A 23,432-nucleotide genomic window follows, 5' to 3' on the forward strand; every position below is an offset into this window, starting at 1 on the left:
AGCTCCTTTTATAGGTGAGGAATTTGAGACTCGGGGTGAGGTTCTCTGCCCAGCAAGTAAGCAGCCAGGCCTGAGCCCGGGTCTTTGGACAGTGGGCTCCGCAGCCCAGGCACTCCTTGAACTCAGGATTTCTCCCTCGCCGGACGGCTCCAGCGGTGGCAGGGAAATTAGGAGCCCCTCAAAAAGAGGCCTGCTTGGCATTTTAGAAGCCAGATCCAAGCCCTTAGATATCCAAGTCTTTCTCTTTGTGTTGCAGCCCCGTGCAGGGAGAGTCTGAGAACCGACGGGTGGTGGTCAGAGGGGCTGAGCTCTTTGGGTGCCACGGAAGGCAGAATGGTCTGAACTGGAGCTGACTTAGATGTCAGCCGGAGGAGGTGCAGTTCTGTGGTGCGAACTGCTGCGGGAATGGGCGGGGGAGTTGGGGAGGGTCTGGGGTGGGGGCTGCGCAGAGAGCATGCCTTCCTGTAAAGAGGCAGATGCAGGTGTAACAAGGTTCCAGCACGTTGTTGTCCCGTCTGAATTTGGACGGAAACTGTACGTTTGTGGAAAAAAGCTCCCAGTTTTTAAAGTTGGCAATGAATTCAGAACATTTGTTCAGAATGTGCAGGGCAGTGAAATTGTATGAGCAGGCCAGTGGTGGCATGCCTCAGACCTCAGGAGGCACTTGCTGGCATTCTGAGATACAGCGTGACTGGCCAGAAGTGGGGTCCTCTCGCCGTTGCCCTTTGAGAACAGCACAGCTGTGGCTGACCATCCACGCTAGGGGAGGTTGTAGCAGGGACTGGCTTTATGGTTTCATTCGTTCAGCTGGGATTTCTACTCCTTTGCGGAGAGAGTGGTGACCTTTTATCTGTTTCCTTGGCCGGTGTATGTGCCCAGCAGGGAGAGGATGGCATTCATGGCAGGTCTGTTCATCAGGGAAGAAGTTTTCAGTGCTGCCAGGGGAAAAACCCGAGGAAGCACACTTGACTGTGTGCGGGCTTGTTTTGTATTCAAGGAACAGTCAAGATGCTCTGCATTCAGAGCACAGCCTGGAGTCGGCCTGCATCCAGTGGTGCCACTTAGAAACCTGTGACCTTGGGTAAATAGTGGGAAAGCTAGCAGGGAATGTAGTGATTTTGCAAAAATACAAGTTATTATAAGAGATTTTTTTTAACATAGAAATATATAGGGAAATCAGTTTAAGTCGCCTACACGTCTCCTCCACTCCTTCTCCCCATCTCAGAGATGGAAACATCTGGTGGTCGTCCAGGGGAAAGACGGTGAGGCTCTGAGCTGAGGGGAAAGCAGCGAGGATGAAGTTTTGATTCAGAGTTAGTGACGTACTGGCTGTTGGGACCAACCAACATCTACTGCTTTATGTCCATTTTCTCATTGAATCCAAGCAAGTCAGTATGGGAACCCAAGGGTCAGATAAATTCATTAATCTACCCGGGTCGCACAGTCAGAAAGAGCCAGTCAGGATCTCAGCGCCATCAGGATTTCCTGGCAGAAGGTCCTAAATTTCTGTCTTGAGTGTTGTTTTGGGTGGAGTGACATTTTTTCCAGGGTAGAGAAAAACATGAAGAGTAGCATGCTGAGATGGTCGAAGCAGAGATGGATTCCATTTTGCACATGTTCCTTCCGAGGTGCCTGCATGTGACATATGGGAGAGAAGACCTCCTAGATGGGTGGATATGAATCTGGAGCTGCAAAGGGTTGTCTAGGTTGCAGATGAAGACCTTGGAGGCCTTGTTTAAGAGGGTCCAGAGAAGGAGCATACAGAGAGATAAGGTATCAGTTAGGACTCTTTCTTTTACACAAGTGGTAGAGAATCCAGTTCAAATCAGCTTAAGCTAAAAGGAATGTCATTGGCTCATGTCACTGAAAAGCTCAGGAGTGTACCTGGCTTCAGGCATGGGCTCAGGGCTCAAATGATTTTATCAGGACTCATTTTCTCACCTCCTCTTGTCTCAGGCTCTCCACTTGTGATGGCGAGGGGAAGTTGCAGGTTCAGCTCTAACAGGAGAGGGGGGCTGTCAATATCCCTGATACCCCACCAGCCACCCCGTGATCTTATAAACTGGTTGGGTCTCAGGGAGTTGGAATATGCTGATTGGCGAGGTGTAAGTCACGTGTCGCCTCCATGAAGGCACATCTTTATGGGAGGAACTCAAGAGTATGAAAGGGTGACGGCAGAGGACACTCAGGTCAACTACCAGAGAGAGGGAAGGAGACGTGGAGGAGGCAAACAGTTACTTTCCTCTGAGATGACAGTTGAAGAAGTCGTGTGCCAGACGGCATGTTGGGAAGCAGTAACTCTTAGAGGGCAGGATGGTTACAGGTAAACATGACTGGTCAGGAACAAAGGAAGGGAGAGGCTGCAGAGAGCAGGATCGGGGGAAGCAAGGGAAGGGGTATCTCAGAAAGAAATGAAAGCAGTCCAAGGTGTTGGAGGCCACAGAGAGCTCAAGGGAGGGCGCGCTGGGTTTGGCCAGGAGGGCATTGCCCAAAGCAGGCCGTCATTTATTTTAAACTCGACTGGGATTACCTTCTAGAGGCTCCATATTCCTGTCTTCTGCATTCCCCACCCACCCCTGGGATGGCCAGGTAGGACAGAGGTGTAGTGATGGCAATTAGGAAATTTGGGTTATGCCAATAATTATGTGTATGGCTATGAGTAACTCAGTTGACATCTTTGGGCTTCAGTTTCATCATCTGTAAAATAACAACTAGAATGAGTTACTTCCATGACCTCTTTTAGCTCTAAAATGTTGGGTATTAATGAGCTTGATCACTTCTCACTGCCTCTGTTAGCACAGCCCTGCTCTGAGCCTTCCCCTCTCACCTGGGCCAGATGATGAAACTGAAGCCTCAAGTTGCCAAGTGAGTTTTTGAATTAGTGTTTTCATTTTCTTCAGATAAATACCCAGAAATGGAATTACTGAGTCATATGGCATGCCTATTTTTGATTTTTTGAGGAACCTCCGTACCGTTTTCCATAGTGGCTGCACCATTTTACATTCCCATCAACGGTGCATGAGGGCTTTCTCTTCCCCACATCCTCGCCAACACTTGTTATCTCTTGTCTTTTGGATGGTGGCCATTCTCACTGGTGTGAGGTGTTAAGTGGTTTTATTTGCAATTTCCTGATGATGAGTGATGTGGAGCATTTTGTCATGATGGCCATCTGTATGTCTGTGGAAAAATGTTTATTCGTTTCCTCTGCCCATTTTTTTTGGTGTGGACTTAGCTGAGTTCTCTGTACATTTTGGATATTAACCCCTTATTGGATATATCATTTGCAGTATCTTCTCTCATTCAGTCGGTTGCCTTTTCATTTTATTGAGGGTTTTCTGTGCCCTGCAGAAGCTTTTTAGTTTGACGCAACCCCACTTGTTCACTTCAGCTTTTATTGTGCTTGCCTGGGGTGAGGACCAGTGGTCCAAAAAATATTACTGAGACAGATATCAAAGAGCTTTCTGCCTCTGTTTTCTTCTAGGAGTTTTATCGTTTCAAGTTTTACATTCAGAAGTCTTTAATCCTTGTTGAATTATTTTTGTATATGGTGTAAGATAGTGATCCAGTTTCATTCTTTTGGATGTAGCCGTCCAGTTTTCCCAACACCTTTAGTAGAAGACTGTCTATTCAAAATTGTACGCTTCATTTGTCTTAGATTAATTGACCATATAAGCATCAGTTTATTTCTTGGCCCTCTGCTCTGTTCCATTGAACTACATACGTGTTTTCATATCAGTACTATGCTGTGTTGATTACCGTTGCTTTGTAATATAGTTTGAAATTAGGAAGTGTGACACCCCCAGTTTTGTTCTTTCTCAAGATTACTTTGGTCAGTCAGGGTCGACTGTGGTTCCATACAAATTTTAGGATTATTTGCTCTAGTTCTCTGAAAAATGCTATTGGTATTTTGACAGGGATTGCACTGAATCTGTAGCTTGCTTTGGTAGTATGGATATTTTAATAATATTAATTGTTCCAATCCACAGGTATGGAATTTGTGTTGTCTTCAGTTTTTGTCATCAAAATCTTACGTTTTCAGAGTATAAATCTTCCACCTCCTTGGTTAAATTTATTCCTAGATATTTTATTGTGTTTGATGCAATCATCAATGGGATTTTTTTTCTTAATTTTTGTTTCCAATGGCTCATTAGTGTGTGGAAACGTAACCAATTTCTGTATTTTAATTTTGTATCCAGTAATTTACGAATACATGTATTAGTACTAATAGTCTTAGAGTGGCATTTTGTAAGGTTTTCTGTGTATAGTATCATGTCATCTGCAAACAGCCATAGTTTTACTTCTTCCTTCCCAATTTGGATGCCTTTCATTGCTTTTACTTGCCCAAATGCTGTGGCCAGGTCATATATTCCTCTTGAAAATCATTTGGTCCAGTTGCCGGTGACTGTCCACAGCCACTTCTGGCAGCGTGTTGGGTAGACTCGGAACGGCCTTGGACTGTTCTGACCCAGTCTGACCCAGCTTTCCTTTGGAATTTGCGAGGCTCCCGGTTCGAGGCGGGATGGCCGAGGGCCGGTGTCGGGAAGGCTTTCCTGAGCCTGGCCCTGGAGAGGCGGCCCTCCTGCCCTTTCCCCCCAGGGGGTGGTGTGGTCAGGCTGGGGTGTCTGTGGCCTGGCGAAGGGCAGATAGCTGCCTGGGTGGGGCTGGAAGGCTTACTTCTGTAGGAAGGTATTGCTGGCCTTTGGGCTGCTAGAGCCTCCCCAGGGAGCTGGTCAAACCACCGCTTTCTCTCCTTTCCTAAAGCACTTTTTTCTTGGGTTCACGACCCTCCTGAGTGAGGCATCGTCCCCAAGACGTGTGCTGATTGTCTATGGGGTTTCTAGGAGGCTGCAGTGGACCCTCCCCTCTGTGCTGCCCGGGAGACATGTCAGCAGCCTTCCGTGGTGCTGGTGGGGGCCTGGGAGAGAGGCCAATGGCCCTTTGAAAAAACTCAGCTGACAGTTTGTGGGCTGCCCCCATCTGCAGGTTTCTGTGGTTCTCCTCTGTCAGTGGCTGAGAGGCCACCTTGATAGCCACTTCCTTCATTTCATGACCCTGTGGCGAGGAGAGGTTAAACAGAAGGTACCATGGGGCTTTTTTTTTTCAACTTGCTTTCTTGCAGTGAAATACGTAAGACATAAGTGGTACATCTTAGCCATTTTTAAGTGCACAGTTCATGGGTATTAAGTATATACATTCATGCTGTGTGTTCATCACCACCATCTGTCTCAGAACGCTTTGCAACCTGCAAAACTAAACCCATTGACTCACTGCCCCTCCTCCCCCCAGCCTGGCAACCACCATTCTGCTGTCTGTGCCTGGAATTATATAAAGTACTGGACTCTAAATACTTCACAGACGTGGAGGCATAGTCGGTGTCTTTTTGCATCTGGCTTATTCCCCTAGGGCAATGTCCTCAGGGTCCGTCCTGCTGTAGCAGGTGTCAGAATTTCCTTTTTAAGGCTCAATAATATTCCACCATATGGACCTATCCTATTGTGTTTCATCAAGTCATCAGTCAGTGGACGCTTGGGTTGCTTCCATGTTTTAGCTATTGTGAGTAATGCTGCTGTGGACATAAGTGTGCAAATACTTCTTCAAACCTTCCTCTCAGTTATTTCAGATACACATCCAGAAGTGGAATTGCTGGATCATATGGTAATTTTGTATTTGATTATTTGTGGAACCTCCATACTGTTTTCCACTGTAGCATTTTACATGCCCACCAACAGTGCACAGGGATTCCAGTTTCTCCACATCTTTGCCAACACTTCTTTTTCCTTTTTTTTGTTTTTTTTGGATAGTAGCCACTCTAACGAGTGTGAAGTGCTACCTCCCTGTAGCTTTGATTTGTTCTTCCTGTGACCGGTGACGCTGAGCGTCTTCTCATGTGCTGACAGCCTTCTGTGTATCTGTTTTGGATGCAGATTGTTTGTTTTACTGTTGTTGAATTTTAGGAGTTCTCAATATATTCTGAATATGGATCCCTACTCCGATAGATGATTTGCAGATATTTTCTCCCATTCTGTGGGTTGCCTTTTCACTCTATTGATAATATCTTTTGATGCACACATTTTAAAACTTCTCATGACATCCAATCGGTATATATATTTTTGTTGTTGTTGTTTTGCCTGTGTCTTTGGTGTCATAGCGAAGAAATCACTGCCAAATTCAAGGTCATGACTTGGCATTTTTTTGTTGTTCTGAAGCTTCAACCTTCTGACCATTTACTTGGTTGTTTCTTTCCCTCTTTCGGTAAAGTTATTATACCAATAGATCAGTAACATATTTAGACTTAGTAAATCTTTATTCATTCCACACACAGGGAGCATGTTCCAGGTAGAGGAGGGCAGAAGCGACAGCAGGTTGGGAATGGGGCTTGTGGCCTGGCGGGCTGGAGGGAAGGCGCACGAAGGGGTCGGCGGGCCGGGAGTCTGGAGTGCAGACAGGCTGCACTAAGCCGTGCTGAACCTCACCTGCTCTGGCGAGTGGGGGGATCGAAGAGACAGTGTTCTCACAGCCAAGGACCAAGCTGCAGAGCTGTGACCTACTGTTGTCTTTAATTAAGCACTTGACCTTTCTGAGCCTCAGTTTCCCCATTTCATTTACTTGACAAACACTTCTGTGGCACCAGACACGAGTCTAAGTACAGTATTAACAGTGGTACAAAAATGAACACAATGATTTCTCCCACAACCAAGGAGGTGGGTACTCTGAGCAGGGCATCTGGGGAAGCTGATGCCCAGAGAGGTCAGGTGACATGCCAAGGTCACAGAGCCGGGAAGTCGCGGAGCTGGGTGTCCAGTTCCAGAGTTCATGCTCCTAACCTTACGTCAGCTGCCTCTTCGAAATGGGGAGAAGTATCCTTCCTACCTCAGAAAGTTACTGAGAAGGCCAAATGAGATGACGTATGTAAGAGTTCGTTGTATGTTGCATGGTATTTTGCAAATACTATTATTAGTTAATAATAATTGAGCCTCACTCTGGAGCTGGGTAAGGTTCTCAAGGGTGTAGGGAGAAAGGAACGGATCGAGGCCCGAGCCGTGGGCGATGTCTGTGCCGAGGGGCGAGAGCTCGGGTCTGGGGCGTCTGACAGCCCCACTGTAGGCGCCTGTGCGGTGCGGCCCCTGGCAGGAAGGAGAGGCCCGGGTGACCGCAGCGCTGTGCTGAGGGGGCAGCCCTGCTGTGAAGAGGGATGCCCTGTGCTGACGGCAGGGAGGTAGGGTGCCAGTGTCTGCGCGGACCCCGGGGCGTCCCAGCATCAGTCGGGACCCTCTTCAACCTCCAGCGATGGAAACTGAGGCACGTCGGCCTACGTGACGGGAACGCCCAGCTTGTGGAGCTGAGGAGGAGGAGGTCCCAGATCGCAGGTCGCCCCACCAGCACTGTGACTGGGTTCGTTTGCAGCCCCCTTTCCCCCTGCCTCTCTCACTCCCTCAGCTTTGTTTGCCTGTGAGCTCCCTCCCATAGCGCTTCGAGAGCCGCTGCCAGCCCGGGCCCTGCCTGCTGGCCCGGCGGCCCTGTGGTGGGCTAGGTCATCCTCCAGCAGTTCCAGCCTAAGTCCTGGCCCCCGTGGCCAGGGCCTGAATGTGCAGAAAGGGTCCTTCCCCAAAGTGAGGCCAGGGTGAGCTCTTGAACTGGTCCCCCTGGCTGCAGTGAGGCCTTACTGGTGCCACACCCTTCCAGGCACTTCATGCAAATAAACACACTGGCCAAGTCCTCACATAACTCAGTGAGGAGGGTACGAGGGGACAGGTCAGCGGCGCCCACAGGCTGATCAGGAGAGGAGCTGAGCTTCACACCAGGCCATTTGGCTTCCGAGTCTCTATACTTAACCACCAGGCCACCTGGTCTTCTGTTAAATCCAGGGGGACAGCAGTGTGAGCAGGGAGAAGTCTGCTACAAGCTGACGAAAAGCAAAGAGTTCTAGGTAAAAATGGGAGGGAGACCATGAAATACCCAGATTTGCAATTAAACAAGAGAGAGCCATCAGCCACCCTTCTCTTGCAGTAGCTCTGTGCTGGCATGCAGGGTATTTCTAGAATTATTCCTTGGAAATTACCATGCAAACCAGTTTGTAAAATACCACAGATGACACTGTCTCAGGATTCTGCATGTTACCTTGTGTTTTAGCCCCAAACAATACTGTCCATTCACTTAAGGGACAGATTTGGCTTTGGTGCCTGGAAGCTGTTGGGGTAGTGTGACCCAGGGGACAGCCTGCCATCTCTGAGGAAGGCCAGGGGGCTGACGGCCATTCCGGAAGAGGACCGTGGACCGTGCGCCACGCCAGTAAAGGCGAGCAAAGGCTGTGCAAAGGCCCAGCGCTCATTCTCAGGAATAATTCCTGATACCTTCCTTCAAACCTCAGTCCTGTTGCAATCCTGGGTGTCTCAGCGCTGCAGCGCGAGGTGGTCTGTCTGGCCAGGGCAGGGTGCGGCGAGTGTGGGAGTTCCAAAGCACCTCTGTGTCTGGCTCAGAACCGGCTGGGAGAGGGGCGATGTGAGTCACACTTGAATTTGCTTCCATTCGGTGGGCCCTGGCTTGCCAGGCCCTGGGCAAGCTGGCGGCCTGCTGGGAGCCGTCCCTGGCTGGGGCATTCCAGAGCCTCTGTCTGCTTCTTTGAAGGTGCACCCTGGGGATGTGCTGCGGCTGCGCTTTCCCACCTCAGACCTCCTGGCAGAGGCGGGGAATTTGGGCTTCCCTGGGTGGGCAGCCCTTTGGCCCACATTCCCCCTCTGCCTCCTGGGGTAGGTTGGACCTGAGATTGGCAGGGATGGTGGCCAACCCTGGGCTCTCTCACCCTCCAGCTCTCACCTATGCTGGGGAGTAACAGGGCCCCAAGTACTTTATTCCCTCGCAGTGTGTCGTCTGGATGGGAAGCTTTCATCCTGTTTGTAGTGGCTACCTTCATAGTGTTGGCACTCTTATCTGACCACGGTGACGAAGCTCTGAAGGCTTCTCCTCCATCAGCTCTAAGTATGGAGTTCACCTGCTACGCCAGGCCCTTGTCGGGGGCTGGGCAAACAGCCATTAGGATTTTAATTTCCTCTTGTTTTCAAAGCTCCCAAATTAGCTACTTAAAATTTATTGTTCGTTTGACTTTTAAAATCTAAATTTGATTTCTTGCGGTTCTTCCTTAGATTTATCTGTATATTTACCAATTTGTTTCCTAAGAGTCGATTCTTGCTCCCTACGCCCTACTTTCGGGACTGGACTCCTGTGACACCTGCAAGTGGATAGGTGAATAAGGAGTCACTAGTGAACGTTCCGGCTCTGCTCACCTCAGCAGGATGCCCTGCCTTTTCTTGAACGGTATTGTGGAGCTTTAGGGTAGGAGCTCTTTCAGCACTTTCAAGAGCAGTTTCCACTGTTTTCTGTCCTCTATTTTCTGTTTTCTTCAAAGAAGAGTTTACCCAATGGCTACGTCTTCATGGGAAAATTTGCTTTTAATGTTTTCTCTGTATCTCGGTGTTTGTCCTTCTTCATTGTGATGTATGTTGGTGTGGACTTTGTGATTTACTCTTAGAACCCGATATGCTCTTTCATTCTGAGGACTCGAGTGTTTAATTCTAGGAAGTGTTCGTTCATTCCTCTAAGTACTGCATCAGCCTCAATGCAGACAGTGGCAGTCCAACCTCGTGTCAGTTGGATGTTTCGTGCTCAACCAACAGAAACCTAACTGAAAACAGCTTGAAAAGTAATTTCTTAAAATGTCTTACTTCACTTAACAAGAAGCCTGGGCGACGTGGACCACAGGTCTTCTCATTCCGCAGCTCACGGATCCAGGCTTTGCCTGCCATGCTCACCGTATTGGAAGCACCTCAGTGACCCCAGGATAGCTGCCCCAGCCGTACCCTCTTTGCCATTAGGGCCACTAGGAAAAGACTTCTCTTCCCAGTGTCTCCGTGGTATCAAAGCAGCTCATCACAGAAATCCCCATCCCTGCACGCCCACCCCACCCCCACCCCCACTCCGCGCCAGACTGCTCCTCCGACTCACGTCCCAGAATTGAGGGAGAAGGGGAACCCCATGACTAGCTCAGGCCGATCAAGCTCTGGGTCCTAGAACTAGAGGTGGGACGCGCCTTCTCCGGGTCCCAGGGAGGAGGACTGCGCACCAGCACGAGGTCAGAGGCCTCCCTGTGAGGGAGAAACCCGTGGGTGGTTGTTGAGTGGACAGCCAACAGAACGTGCTGCCCCTTTCTCCCTCGTCTCTCCCACGGCCACTTCTAATGAGTGTATGTTGGATCTTCTTATCCCGTCTGTCTCGTATCTCGACTTTTATTTCATTTGTTCGTTTTCTTAATCTTTTTGAGTGCATTCTGGATAATTTCCTCAGAGCTGTCTTCGAGGTCACCATCTTCCTCTGTTGCTAAATCTACTATTCTGCATACCCATTGAGTTTTAAATTTTTAACTAAGATCAAAATTTCTAGCATTTCTGTTTGGTTCTTTTCCTAACTGCTCATTATTTTTCATGATCTTCCCTTCCCTTTTTCTTATGGTTTCTACCTCTTTTCCCCTTAAAGCTTTACACTGTATTTACTGTGTAGTCCCTTTCAAATATTTTTCTTTTAAGTCAAGTTCTTGGGATGTCGATTCTGTTTTTCGTTTTATTGACTCTCCCTCATGGTGAATGCCATGCACTCATTTCCATTAAGTGTTTGTTTTGTGAGTGTGGAAATTCACTCTAGAGCCATTTTGTGTTTACTTCTGCCATTATTTATTTTTGCATGGATTTATTAGCTTGGGTTTCTGCAGCTTGAAGGAGGGATAAATTCGGTACCATCATCAGCACGGCACGTGACTCGGTGTTTGCTTTCTCATGGAAAAAAAATCTGCCCTCCATCCAGAGCCTCAGCTAAATGACTGTGTTCTTGCTGCTCCCCTCTGCCAGGGGGAGGAGTTTTTCTAATCCCTTTTCCGTGGAGGGGCAGCCCTTATAGGGCCCACTCTTTCCAGGGTACCGGTTCCAGTTCTCTGCCTTGTGGGGCTTAAAGTCATCCTCCCATCCATCTACAAAAATCTCAGCCCTAGGGGTCTTGCACTAAGTCTAATGCCTTTCTGGCCACAAGTATGAGATTATAATTCTGGCTTTCAGTTTTCTGTTTCCTTTTTCAACTCTGGCTTTTTTCTAAAATTTAATTTCGCGTCATATTTAACCCAGCATTTGTATGAATTTGGAGCAGGAAAAATGTCCACCTTGGCCAAGTACACCATGTTGCCAGAAACAATTTCATAAGTGAAAAACACTTGGCTTTGCTTGGCTGAAGTACTTCCACGTTACAGAGCACTTCCTGCTCGTTCTTTCGTTTGCCTTTTATTTTCTGTTACTAATTTCTTAATTTTTCTGACTGCATTCTGAGGTATTTCCTTGGACCTGTTTTTGTGTTCATATCTGAATGGTGAGTTCACACTGGTTTCTCCATAAACCAAGCCAATGCCACAGGGTTCTTTTCCACCTTTCTCCAAGCCTTGATTCCAAGCTCCTTTCTCCCACAGTAAGAAATGTGGGACCTACACATGTGTATGTGGGTGCTCTGCACCCAAACTTTTTGAGTCATGCAGTAACAACACCAGCGACCACATCTAACCCACTAACTTAACTGAGCATCTTTTGTCCATAGACATAAAGGGTTTATAGCTAATGTAACCATATATAACCAATATATCCAATGCCCAGTATTCCATTAAGGGTTTATAATCCAAATACTGTATTTAAACTTACTTAATTCTTTCCTGTATGGTTATGTTCTCAATATAATAGGCTTATTTTTTTTCCATTTGCAATCAATTTTATGTTTATTTTTATATCCTCTTTTAACATTTTTAGTTTGCAAAAATTACATAGTTCAAAAATCAAAACTATAAAAAAACTTAGAGAAATTTTACTTCTATTTGTATCTTAGTTTCTGATGATCTTTCCTATTTTTCTTTTTGCATAAGTAAACATTATTTATGTGCAAATGTGTTCTTATTTCCCTTTGTTTCTCACATATTTCCACATTGTTTTAAACAACTAATGCCTCAGTAAATAAAATAACCTTGTGCTTCTATTATTTCATGTTAAAAACTTACATCTTCAGGATAAATACACAGAAATGGAATTACTGGGTCAAAGGGAACATGCATTATAGTCCTGGTGGGTCCTGCCTGTTTGCCCACAGCCGCACCAGCAAAGAGTGCTGCCAAGCTTTTGAATTTTTACCATCCTGGAAGGAAAATGGTTTCCCAGTGTAGCTTCAAAGTGCATTTCTCCTATTTTGAATGAAATTAGACATTTTTTCATATGTTTAAGTATGATTGCTATATCTTTTTCTGTGCACTCTGTTTATGTCTTTCCCCCAGTTTTGAGATATAATTGACATATAACATTGTACAAGGCTACGGTTTACAACATAATTTGGTCAATATGTATACATGGTGAAGTCATTACCACAAAGTGTTTATTAACACCCATCACCTCACAGAGCTACAGGTGTTTTTTTTTGTTTATGTCTTTTATCCACTCTCCTGTTTTCTCATCTTTTTCTTTCTATAGTTTTAGGAATTCTCTGTAAATTAATTAGCCCTTTCCCTGTGATACAAGTTATAAATTTTCTCCCATTTTGTTCTTTGTCTAAATGACTCAAAGTCTCTTTTCTTTCCCATGATGCTCTCACTTGTGTGGTTAAGAATCCTATGCTCATATGGGACCTTCATTTTAAGACACCAGGAAGTAATTTACTTATGAGTTAACAAAATCCAGAACTAAAAAAATAGACATAACCCACAAATAACCTCATGAAGACACACAGAGGGCAGACCTTTAAGCGTATCCATTGCACAAAGCTGGAGTAACTAATATATTGTGTAACTGAATCAAAGTTCAGATTATTTTAGCAGCCTGGAAATATTGACCAAAATGCACAAAGTAAAATTGAGTAGAAATAATGTTTTGTATTTAGGCATTCCAACATTAATTCTGTAGGTTCAAGACTGGGGACACCTGCCTTCCCAGAAATTCGGGTGTCAGCTGCCCACACACTTAAATAAGCAAGACAGGGTGCTGTGGCTGCCGGGAGAAAATGCATTCTAGAGTCACTGTCACGAGGTCGTCCTGATCATGGAGAAGCTGCCCCTCGGTGCCCAGCACTTACCAGGCCACATCTGGAATGGTCTGTTCAGTTTGGGGACCACAAACAAGGAGGGTAACAGACGCCGGGGAGCAAGTCCGAAGCAGGGAGTCTGAGTGAGCCGAGGGTCCGGAAGCCATGGGAGGAGCCTGGGAGTTGGAATCTGGAGAAGGGAAATCCAATCACCCGTGGAGCCTTTACAGGCTGTTGAGGGGGGAGGGACTGGAAGCACGGGGTGCTGCTCAAGCGCACAGGCCTGGGTCTGTGGTTACGGCCCCCAGTGGTCAGGCCTGGTAGACGGGGGCTTCCTGACGGCCTCCAGGACCACTGGTAACGCACGGGAAGGGCTCCTTTCTTACCCTGCTGCCGCCCTCTGGCCACAGGTGTTCGCACAGAGGTCAGACCAACCAGGGGGCCTGTGGGGAAGGCTCTGCTCCCATGAGTAGGCCACTTAGGCACCAGGCCTCTTGTTGTCTGGCTCATGGGAAGCGGTCTTTCCTTTTTTTATGGTGTCTTGTTGGGAACAAGAGCCGGTGGGGAAACGATTTTTTGGCTGATTAAAGTCGATGAAAATTTTGGAGAAACATTTGTCTGCAGGATGTTAAAATGTGTCAAACTTGGGTTTTAGCCTTGATCCTGGGCCGGTGTCCTGAGAGCAAGGACTGCCCCTGGCAGAGAATGGTGTCTGTGGGCCGAGACTCAGACTGTACCTCCACTTACCCATTCTGATTAGTGCTGGAGCCCTTGACCTCCTTCCGTGTCTGATGAGCAATGACGATGTCTCTGTATGAACTGTGCTTGTGTAAACTCTGCGCGGGGACCTCAGAACCGTTCCTACGATAATCTTTTGTCAAACTTCGCTGGGCTCACAAATCCAGATGCAGATGCTGTCTTGGTGCATCGGAGGCAGGCCTGACATCCTGCATTTCTGTGACGCTGCTCCTGATGGTCCTGGGACCGCCCTGACTTGCAGGGGTCCTAAAGCAGCAGTCCACAGTGCACCCCACAGACCACTTGTAACATCACCCGCCCCTACTTGTTCAACCAGCAGGTCCCCAGGCTGTGCCACGCTCTCCAGGGCCAGCGCCTGTAATGGCGGAGCCTGGGAAGCGGCCCCTTGAGCTGGCATGCTGTGTGACTCTTATACACACTAAAGGCTTTGGATGGCCTCAGGGATAACGGATAGGGTAGTTCCGACTGGAGGAATGCATCGTCCAAGGGGCCACAGTGAGTCACACACAAAGTCAGTTGTAGAAAACAGACCACGTATGTAGAGCGTGAGCGGGGGACACTGCCTGAGGGTCTGGACTGGCCGGGTGGCCGGCCACCTGGGCTGCTCCAGTGGAAAGCAGTGCGCTCTGATGTGACGGATGTCTTCCTGTCCCCTGGTGTCCCTACTTTTCCAGCTGTCCAGCATGCTCTGCCCAGCCCACGCCGAGGCACACTGACCATGAGCCTCAACTCCTCCCTCGAACACAGGAAGGAGCTGAGCGACCTCACGGAGGAGTGGGAAGGGCCAGGCAGCGGCGGCGTCACTGAGTCCGTCGCCATCATCGTCATCGCCGCCTTTGTCTGCCTGGGCAACCTGCTCGTCGTGGTCACCTTGTACAGGAAGTCCTACCTCCTCACGCTCAGCAACAAGTTCGTCTTCAGCCTGACGCTGTCCAACTTCCTGCTGTCCGTGCTGGTGCTGCCTTTCGTGGTGACCAGCTCCGTGCGCAGGGAGTGGATCTTCGGCGTGGTCTGGTGCAGCTTCTCTGCGCTCCTCTACCTGCTCATCAGCTCGGCCAGCATGCTCACCCTCGGGGTCATCGCCGTTGACCGGTAAGCCTGCCTCCCACTTAGGGATCGAAGTAAGGAGCGTGTGCACAGGCGAGCCGGAGTGCCCTCTGGCCCTGTGACGTCCGGGTGTCCCCGTCCATGGCGGGGGTGCCAGGGCTGTCTGCTGGGGAGGGTGGCAAGGCAGAGTTCTGCCTCTTCTTCCAGCCCTTCAACCAGGGTGCCTCTGAGTCCATCTGATCTTTGTTGCAGGTAGTATTACTTTTTTAAAAGAGGTACTGGTGCGAAAAAGAAAAGTTCTAGAAACCCCTGATTCTCAGTTTGTAGATGAGAAGCAGAAGCTGGGGAGGGAAGCCCTGCTGGCTGTTGCTTTGGGTCGGGCCAGAGCTGGACCGGGGGTGCCAGAGAGGACACAGTCTCTCCTGTCCACACTGCAGGGCCGTAAACATGAGCACAGTCCAGGGTGGACGGAGGTTCGGGAGGAGGACAGCTGGGGAACACACGGTGTTTCCTGGAGGGATGGTCTGTGCTGTGCGAAATCTGGCAGTCCCACCCCGAGGCAGAGCTGCCCAAACAGTAAGTGGCACTGCGGGGCCCTCCAGCCGTCTCCGCCGGCCCCTTCTGATTCCCGGGCTTTGAGGGAGGTGCCCACAGCCAGTTTCCAAACCCTAGATTCTTCTTGTTAGGGTTTTGCCAATGGCCACTTCATTTATCACACGCAAAGGTTTGACTTCCTGAGGGCAGGGAGGGTGGGTCCAGGTTTGCCGTGATTTACGGAACTGGGAAGGGAGCCGGCAGTGGGGTCAGCAGGGCACACGGGCCCAGCCAGGGATGTCACTGGGTCACGCAAGTCCCGGGCTCCCTTGGGGCCCTCAGCTTGTCGGCCGGTGAGTGGCGGCTGGCCGGTCCCCCCAGAGCACAGACCCCCACCAGGCCCAAGGCTGGGGTCCTGCTGGCCCTGTGCAGCGGTCGCGGGCTGCAGACTGAAGGACTCAGTAGGAGAGAACTCGGCAGTCGGCTTGTTAAATATCCTTTTTTTCATCCAATTAAAATAATACAGGAAAATACAAAGAATAAAGTAAGGTACCCATGGGCGCGGGCACCGACAAGCGGGCTACGGCTCCTCCGCTGGGCGCCGGGCGGGCGCAGCACAGCGGGCGGCACTGCGGGTGGGCGTGCGCGGGGCTGCAGAGCCCCAGCAGCGCCGCGGCCGGCCGGGAACGCGAGGGCGGGCGGGCAGGGCCGTGGGCATGCGCTCACCCCCAGGGCACTCATCCAGGCCCAGCCCGGCCCCGCGGCCCTGGTGACTGCGCAGTCAGGGAGGGCTCGCTTGCCGCGGAGACACAGTTGCCAGGCCTGTTTCTCTTCGGAAAGAAGTGCATTTCCACCTGCAGGCGTGGGTGGGCTCACAGGGCCTTGGTCAGACCTTCATGTCTCCAAAATGCAGACTACTGTGGAATTCAGGTCGTCTCCTGGCAGATGCGATTTCTCTCTTATTATTGGTCACTCGTGTGGCTTAGCAATAGATTGACTGGGTGACCTGATGCTGTCCTGTACATGGCCACCGTTTGACACGTGTATGCACTCCTTTCCCCTCAATTCAGTAAGCGCGTTTTCCCGGATTTTAGTGATTTTTGGAGGCCACATAGCTGCTGGCTATGTGGAAAACCTGAAAAAGCAACGTGTGTGTGTGGTGGGGGGAGATGCAGAGGCGCAGACGTAGGGGGTCAGGGAGAGGAAGAGACAAAGGGGCGAGAGGAAATGTGTGAGGCAGGAACAGCAGAGGGAATGTATGGGCCGGGAGACAGAGGGGGGCATTATTAAGAAGGTGGGTGTGATGAAAAGCAAGGGCGGTGACTCTTTGTGGGACGCATTGCCCTGTGTAGGCGGTTAGGGCAGTTAGCAGCGTCCCTGGCCTCTGCTCACTGGATCTAGCAGTGCCTCCCCAGTTGTTAGAGCCCAGCATGTCTCCAGACGTTACCACATGCCCCCCAAGGAACAGGCTGTCCCCACTTGAGAAGCCTGGCCAAAGAAATCTACCGGGCAGCTGACTACAGCAAGATTCACCCTGAAAGGCCAGTGTCTTGCCTTTGTGTTTCAGCCCCGGGCAAGGTCACTATGGATTCAGGGTGACCAAAGAAATAACAGTAGAATGTTCTTGGGGTGAAAGCGTTATACCCAACTTTAGCTCCACAGTGGCACGTCAATCACTAAAACCCCATTCACTCAGAGCAAGTTTGCAGCAAGCCGGTCTCTGCGCCCACAGCCATCCTCGGGGCCTCTGTCCTCAGTGCTGCCACCACTCCAGCCTCTGCTCTGCAGCTGTGCCACCGTGTCGCCCAGAGCACCGGGCAGGGCTCTTTATATAGAGTCAGGAACAATGTACTGCCTGCACGTGTGTGGTGAGCTAGCCGACCAGGGCCAGTGAGAATCCTGGCCACAGGAACCTTCGTTTTATCCACACTCCACCCCTCCAGGATTCTTGCCTCTCAAATCTATGTGCCCTCAGTCCTCTGCAATGGTCCCGGTGCAAGGACGCTGGAAGGCTGTAACCACGTTTCATAAACTGTGGATAAAATGAGAGTTCCTGTGGCCAGGATTCTCACCTGGCCCTGGTCGACTGGCTCACTGCACACCTGTGGGCAATACATGGCTGCTGACTCTCTATAAAGAGCTCCGCCCAGTGCTCTGGGCGACACAGTGGCAGGGCTGCAAGGCTGCAGGAGAGCAGAGCAGAGGCTGGAGTGGTGGCAGCGCCGAGGACAGAGGCCCAGAGGACGGCTGTGCAGACAGAGGGGCCCAGAGGCAGAGACTGGTTTGCTGCATGCAGACTCGCTCTGAGTGAACCAGATTTTAGTGACTGACCTGCCACCTGGAAATAAAGTTGGGTATAACCCTTTCACCCCAAGAATGTTCTACTATCATTTCTTTGGTCACATTGAATCCATAGTGAACTTGCCTGGGGCTGAAACCCATTGGCAAGACAATAATCTATGACAATATACAAATAACAATTACAACAAATTATAATAACCCCCAAGCTTGAGGAGATCCATTGCCACCAAGTGGTCATCCTGGCTGTATTCAAACCAGTTCTACTCACATGAGTTACCCAAAAGGACCACGGGTGGGCCTGACAACACCCACCTTCTCCAGCCTCTCCAGCAGAAAGTCCTGCAGACGCACAGGCCGATCTTGTGGCTTTGTCTCTGCCTCTGCTTCGTCCTCAGCGGCCGGAACCACTGCTCCGGTCGCAGTTGCTGCCACAGCTCCAGGCGTCCAATTTCTGTCTGTCGGCTCCTGCCTTTTCAAACCAACTCACATCTGGGTCCTCATGACCTTCACGGGCCCTTTACATTCCTCCTCCGAGAAGCAGACCGCATTTCCCTTTGTGCTTGAGCCCGAGGACAGAAGCAGAGTGTGGAGCGCTCCACAAGCTGGGGAGGGGCTGCACCTCTCCCGGAGGAACCCGTGGTCGCCGAGTCCTTCTGGCTTCCCACCAGCTTTCAACCAGGTGGGGTCTCCCCCGAGGAGGGGCCGATGCCTGTGGCACCGGCAGGACCTCCACCCCCACCTGTTCGTCAAACCTCCGCTCCTCCATTTCTGGGGCTGCCGGCTCCACCACACCCTCCACCTGCCCCACGGCACCTGGCGGCCTGCGCTCTCGTGCTGCTTCCTCTCGGGTCTTTACTATTTCCACAGCACTTTGTAGTGACGCCATTTCAGCCAGCAACAAATTTTCTTTCTCTTGGGGTGGACCCCAGTCCTCCAGCCCTTCTCAGTACCACATGTCCACAGGTGCAGCCGCTGGAACACTCCTTCCATGAGGGCAGCCTGTTCTTTTTCCTTGGTCACCAATGAACCCTGCTGACTATCACCAACTGTCTTGTCAATGGGTTTCAGCCCTAGGCAAGTTCACTATGGATTCAATGTGACCAAATAAATGACAGTGGAACGTTCTTGAGGTGAAAGGGCTTATACCCAACTTCATTTCCATGGTGGCAGGTCAGTCACTGAAATCCCGTTCACTCAGAGCAAGTCTGCATGCAGCAAGCTGCTCTCTGCCTCTGGGCCTCTGTCCTCTGCTCTGCTCTCCAGCTGTACCACGGTATCGCCCAGAGCACTGGGCAGGGCTCTTTATATGGAGTCAGTAAGAATGTACTGCCTGCACGTGTGTAGTGAGCTAGCCGACCAGGGCCAGGTAAGAATCCAGGCCACAGGAACCTTCATTTTATCCACAGCCAGCATCCCGGACCGGCCATGCGGAATTGCGTCCTGGTTCGGAGCGCCATTCCACCCGGGAAGGATTTTACTGAGAATTAGTCCGTAATGTGGTCAGCTCTGGGCTAGCCTTGAAGGTGCCATTTAAAATAATTCTGTTCTCATTCCACACTAGAGTGGGTGAAACTCCAGCTCTGAGAAGCTTATTTTACTAAATGAAAGCAGGTGGGATGGTGAGTTGCTGGGAAGAGCGTCCCTCCTGCTGGAGGCTGCTCGGTGCGATCAGTGTCCTCACCCAAGGCGGCTGTAGGGGGTTGAGGGCTTGCCTGGGGTTTTAGCCGAGCTACCTTACAGCAACCGGAGTCTGTGTCATTGCAGGAGAGTGAAGTTTTGGCCACAGTAGCAGCTTTTCAGTGACATGTGACATCATGAAGGCTCTTTTGGGACCAAGGGTTGTGCTTGAGCTCCTGTCTGAAAATGAGCTGGAGAAAAACTCAAGAGCCTCAGAAGGCAGTTGAAGAACACAGAAGGCAGAACACCCCTCCGTTTGGACCTCTGTCGACCTGCAGGGGAATAGGGGGTTGCGTTTGTTCTGTATTTTCCCTAGAACCCACCGCTGGGCCTAACAGAAGCTTCAGTTTAAAAAATGTAGTTGCACATCCACCAAATCCATTTTTCCCTTTGTGGACAGATGTGGGAATGTTCTGTATCTTGACAGACATGTAGACTTGTGCATTTCAGCGAGTGTAAGTTTTGCCCCAATTCCCCACAAGAGCCCCACAGCCACGGTAACCCCGGGAGGGCATGGCTGCACAAGGGCTGCACTGTGGCCAGGGGCTCGGGAGCTGGCACCTACCTGGCTGCCTGCACCCCGAGGGGCTCAGGACTTGTGGGAAAGTCACTGCCACATCCTGCGGGAACTGTTCACGCCCCAGACCTCAGGGGTGAGTGATGTAAATACCATTGTTACTGTAAAGAAATGTGGCCCTGAAGTAACTATACTAACAGCTTTGAGAATAGCCAGAAGGGACAACTTATTAATCGTGGTTGTTTGGTGACTCCGGAACAGAGCTGGAGTGGAGCGGGGCAGTTAACACCCCCAGGCCTGGACTCTCCCCCAGCCCCCCCCCCCCCCCCCCGGCACTGAGCTGCGGCCCCTCAGGTGTCAGGGTCAGAGGGCCTGCACACTATTTAAAGGGGCAGAGAAAAGGAGAACCCCATGCCTGGTTTCTTCTTAAAAGTGAAGGAAACCTCCTGAAGAGCCTCCCACTCTCGCTGAGCTGCCTCCCCACATTTCATGTGCCAGTATGACGTCACTCAGGCCAGTGATGTGGCCGGTCACCTGGCGAGTGGTAGGGGACCACCAGCAAGGCCTGATTCGCCTGCTGGGGCCCTGAAGGGCCCAGGGTACCCTGGGGGTCATGGTTGGGAGCACAGACTATATGGGTTCCACCCTGTAGAAGGAAAGGGGGACAGTCGTGGCTGGGTGGAGACTCAGCTCTGCACCCTGTGGCTGGAAGGGCAGCGGCCCCCGGCTGCCCCACTGCCCTCGCAATCCCAGGGGCGGACCTGTGGCCCAGGCTCCAAGTCCCATCTGACGGAAGAGCTCTGAGGTTATGTTGGCTCCCTAGGGCCGCAGCAGACAGATGAGCCGTGTGAAGCCAGGGAGCCCCCTGCGGGCCTCGTGGGCTGACCGGCCTCGCGAACATGGCCCGGTGTACACCCTTAGCCAGTCAGGCTTCTCCCCAGGCCCTGGTGCCCTGAGCAGCCAGCCTCTCTTCGGCATGTGCCCCAAACGCCACCTTTCTGGTGGCTGGTGGGTGCTGCCCCGCGCTCCCCTCTGCTCGCCCTCCCCCAGATGGCCCCATCCCTTAGCTGGTGCCCACGGTGGCTCAGGAAGGGCCAGGGGGAAGGGTGGCTTCACAGGTGACATGTGAGGTAGGTGCCACAGCCATTTCCAGCGTCGTGCCCCAGCACGCTGCCCTGGTGGGAGGCCCTGCTCTTTAAAGAGCACCCCATTGGGTAAAATGGCTGGGAAGGGTGGTGCCTCATTGAGCCCACCTCAGGTAAAGGGTCAGTTCCTTGCTGGCCTAGGCGCCCAGGGCACCTGGTACGGCCTCTCCCCTGCCAGCCCACCTCCGCCATTCCTGGAAGCTGGGTTCGCCGGCACCTCCAGGCCTCCTGCGGCTGGTGTCCGCCTCAGCTGCCGTGCGCCAGGGCCTCCTCTCTTTGGCCCTGGGCATGTGTGCATCTCCCCCAAGAAGCCTGCTCTGCGGCTGCAGTCTGGGTGGGTGCCTCCAGTCGGCCTGCATATCAGCCTGGGTGTGGGGCCCAGCCCAGGCCCATGGACCCTGGAACGAGATGGTCTGTGAGCGGCTGCTGACACGTGTCTCGGGGACCATGGAGTCAGATTCTGGGTTTACATGTTGCTGCTTCCCCCGTTATCCGTCCTTTCCCTACATACCGTCCTCATCTGTGAAATGCGGATGACGGCCACGACCTCACACCGGTTTTGGGGGGCTCACCCAGGCCCTTACTGCTCCAGATTCTGCCGCTCCACTTCTGTGTCCATCTCCCACCCCCTCTCCCTGGGCTTACAGTACACAGCCCCCTGCTCGGCACACGGCAGGCCTTCCGTGAATGGTTGTGGAATGAGTGAGCCCATACTCCCAGGGTATCATTCTGGTTTTTGATGACCTCTGAAACCTGATATAAATGGGTGAGCGTCAGCAGAGCAGACGTGGTCTGGCTGGTGCTCGGCCCCTTAGCTCTCCTGCAGATGCCTCCAGACCAGCCCCACCCCAGGCAGGAACGGGCTCCGGCAGGGCGCCCAGCCACTCCCTGGCGAGGAGCCCCACAGAGCTGTGTGACGGGGCCCGGGGGCCTCTCCGGGGAGGGCTGGGGGCAGCAGCAGCCGCCCCGTGGCTCGGCTGGAGGAGGTTCAGCAGAGCCGCCTGCCCAGGGAAGCACTGGTGCCTGTCCCGGTGCATTTCCTCTCCTCTGACTCCTCTCGCACCCTCCATCCCTTCCTAGCTACTATGCTGTGCTGTACCCCATGGTGTACCCCATGAAGATCACAGGGAACAGAGCCGTGGTGGCGCTTGTCTACATCTGGCTCCACTCCCTCATCGGCTGCCTGCCACCTCTGTTCGGCTGGTCGTCGGTGGAGTTTGACGAGTTCAAGTGGATGTGTGTGGCCGCGTGGCACCGGGAGCCCGGCTACACCGCCTTCTGGCAGGTCTGGTGCGCCCTGCTCCCCTTCCTGCTCATGCTCGTGTGCTACGGCTTCATCTTCCGCGTGGCCAGGCTCAAGGCCCGCAAGGTGCACTGTGGCACCGTGGTCGCCGCGGAGGAGGACGCCCAGCACGGCGGGAGGAAGAACTCCAGCGCCTCCACCTCGTCCTCGGGCAGTAGGAGGCACGCCTTCCAGGGCGTGGTCTACTCGGCCAACCAGTGCAAAGCCCTCACCACCATCCTGGTGGTCATCGGCGCCTTCACGCTCACCTGGGGCCCCTACATGGTCGTCATCACCTCGGAGGCCCTCTGGGGGGAGAACTGTGTCTCCCCGGCCCTGGAGACCTGGGCCACGTGGCTGTCCTTCACCAGCGCCATATGCCACCCCCTGATCTATGGGCTCTGGAACAAGACGGTTCGCAAGGAACTCCTGGGCATGTGCTTCGGGGACCGGTATTACCGGGAGCCGTTTGTGCATCGGCAGAGGACTTCCCGGCTCCTCAGCATTTCCAACAGGATCACAGGTAACGGGACCCGCCAGGGAAGGGGTGCCCACCCTCAGGCAGCGTCCACTGCGAATCCCAAGCAGCTTTCCCCCTTAGCGGCTCTTTGCAGGGACCCCAGTTCAGGCATCTGTTCTCTTGCTGCCGGCCCGCTGGCCTCAAGTGTGGTGCCTTCTACCAAGAGGAAGAAGAGCCCAGGCGTGGGGCCAGGCCACCTGCCGTCCTGGGCCAACCCGGTCCTTCCAGTCTCTTAAAAGCAGAGTCCTGGCTACAGCGCCCCTCCCCTCGGCTGCTCACCCCCGAATACACCCCTCCCGGGGCCTTTCATCCAGGCCGCTGGCTTCCCCACGAGCCCCTGCCGATCAGGACGCGTCAGGGCCAAACCTCGGCCGTCCACGCCCCCACCGAAATGGCACTGTCTTGTACGGGTAGAGCAGTGACTGATTTAGGAGCAGACAAGTTTCTGGACGCGGTCCCATCACAGTTGAGACCCAGAGGAATGATTCTAGTTGGACAGATTTTTTGAAACCTCATTATTCTGAGATAATTTTAGACTTGGGAAGAGCTGGACACAGTGAGAGA

At 51.9% G+C, this 23,432-nt stretch overlaps 1 protein-coding gene across 6 annotated transcripts in view; it reads left to right on the top strand.

Annotated features, from left to right (window-relative positions):
* Positions 1 to 23,432, top strand: part of GPR161 (G protein-coupled receptor 161) — a 39,402-nt gene that overhangs the window by 1,020 nt on the left and 14,950 nt on the right. For 3 of the 6 annotated variants that reach the window (XM_036899219.2, XM_057494949.1, XM_036899419.2), the window contains exons 2-4: positions 257 to 374; positions 14,520 to 14,937; positions 22,147 to 22,871. In XM_036899219.2, coding sequence (XP_036755114.2) covers positions 359 to 374; positions 14,520 to 14,937; positions 22,147 to 22,871 — 1,159 coding nt within the window. In that variant the 5' untranslated portion in view covers positions 257 to 358. Of the gene's footprint in view, positions 1 to 256; positions 375 to 7,369; positions 7,393 to 14,519; positions 14,938 to 15,333; positions 15,469 to 22,146; positions 22,872 to 23,432 lie in introns of those variants that run through there. The other 3 variants (XM_036899310.2, XM_036899374.2, XM_057494951.1) reach the window with 3 other exon arrangements.

The sequence above is a fragment of the Manis pentadactyla genome, chromosome 19 (genome assembly GCF_030020395.1).
Source record: "Manis pentadactyla isolate mManPen7 chromosome 19, mManPen7.hap1, whole genome shotgun sequence".
NCBI classification, from domain to species: domain Eukaryota; kingdom Metazoa; phylum Chordata; class Mammalia; order Pholidota; family Manidae; genus Manis; species Manis pentadactyla.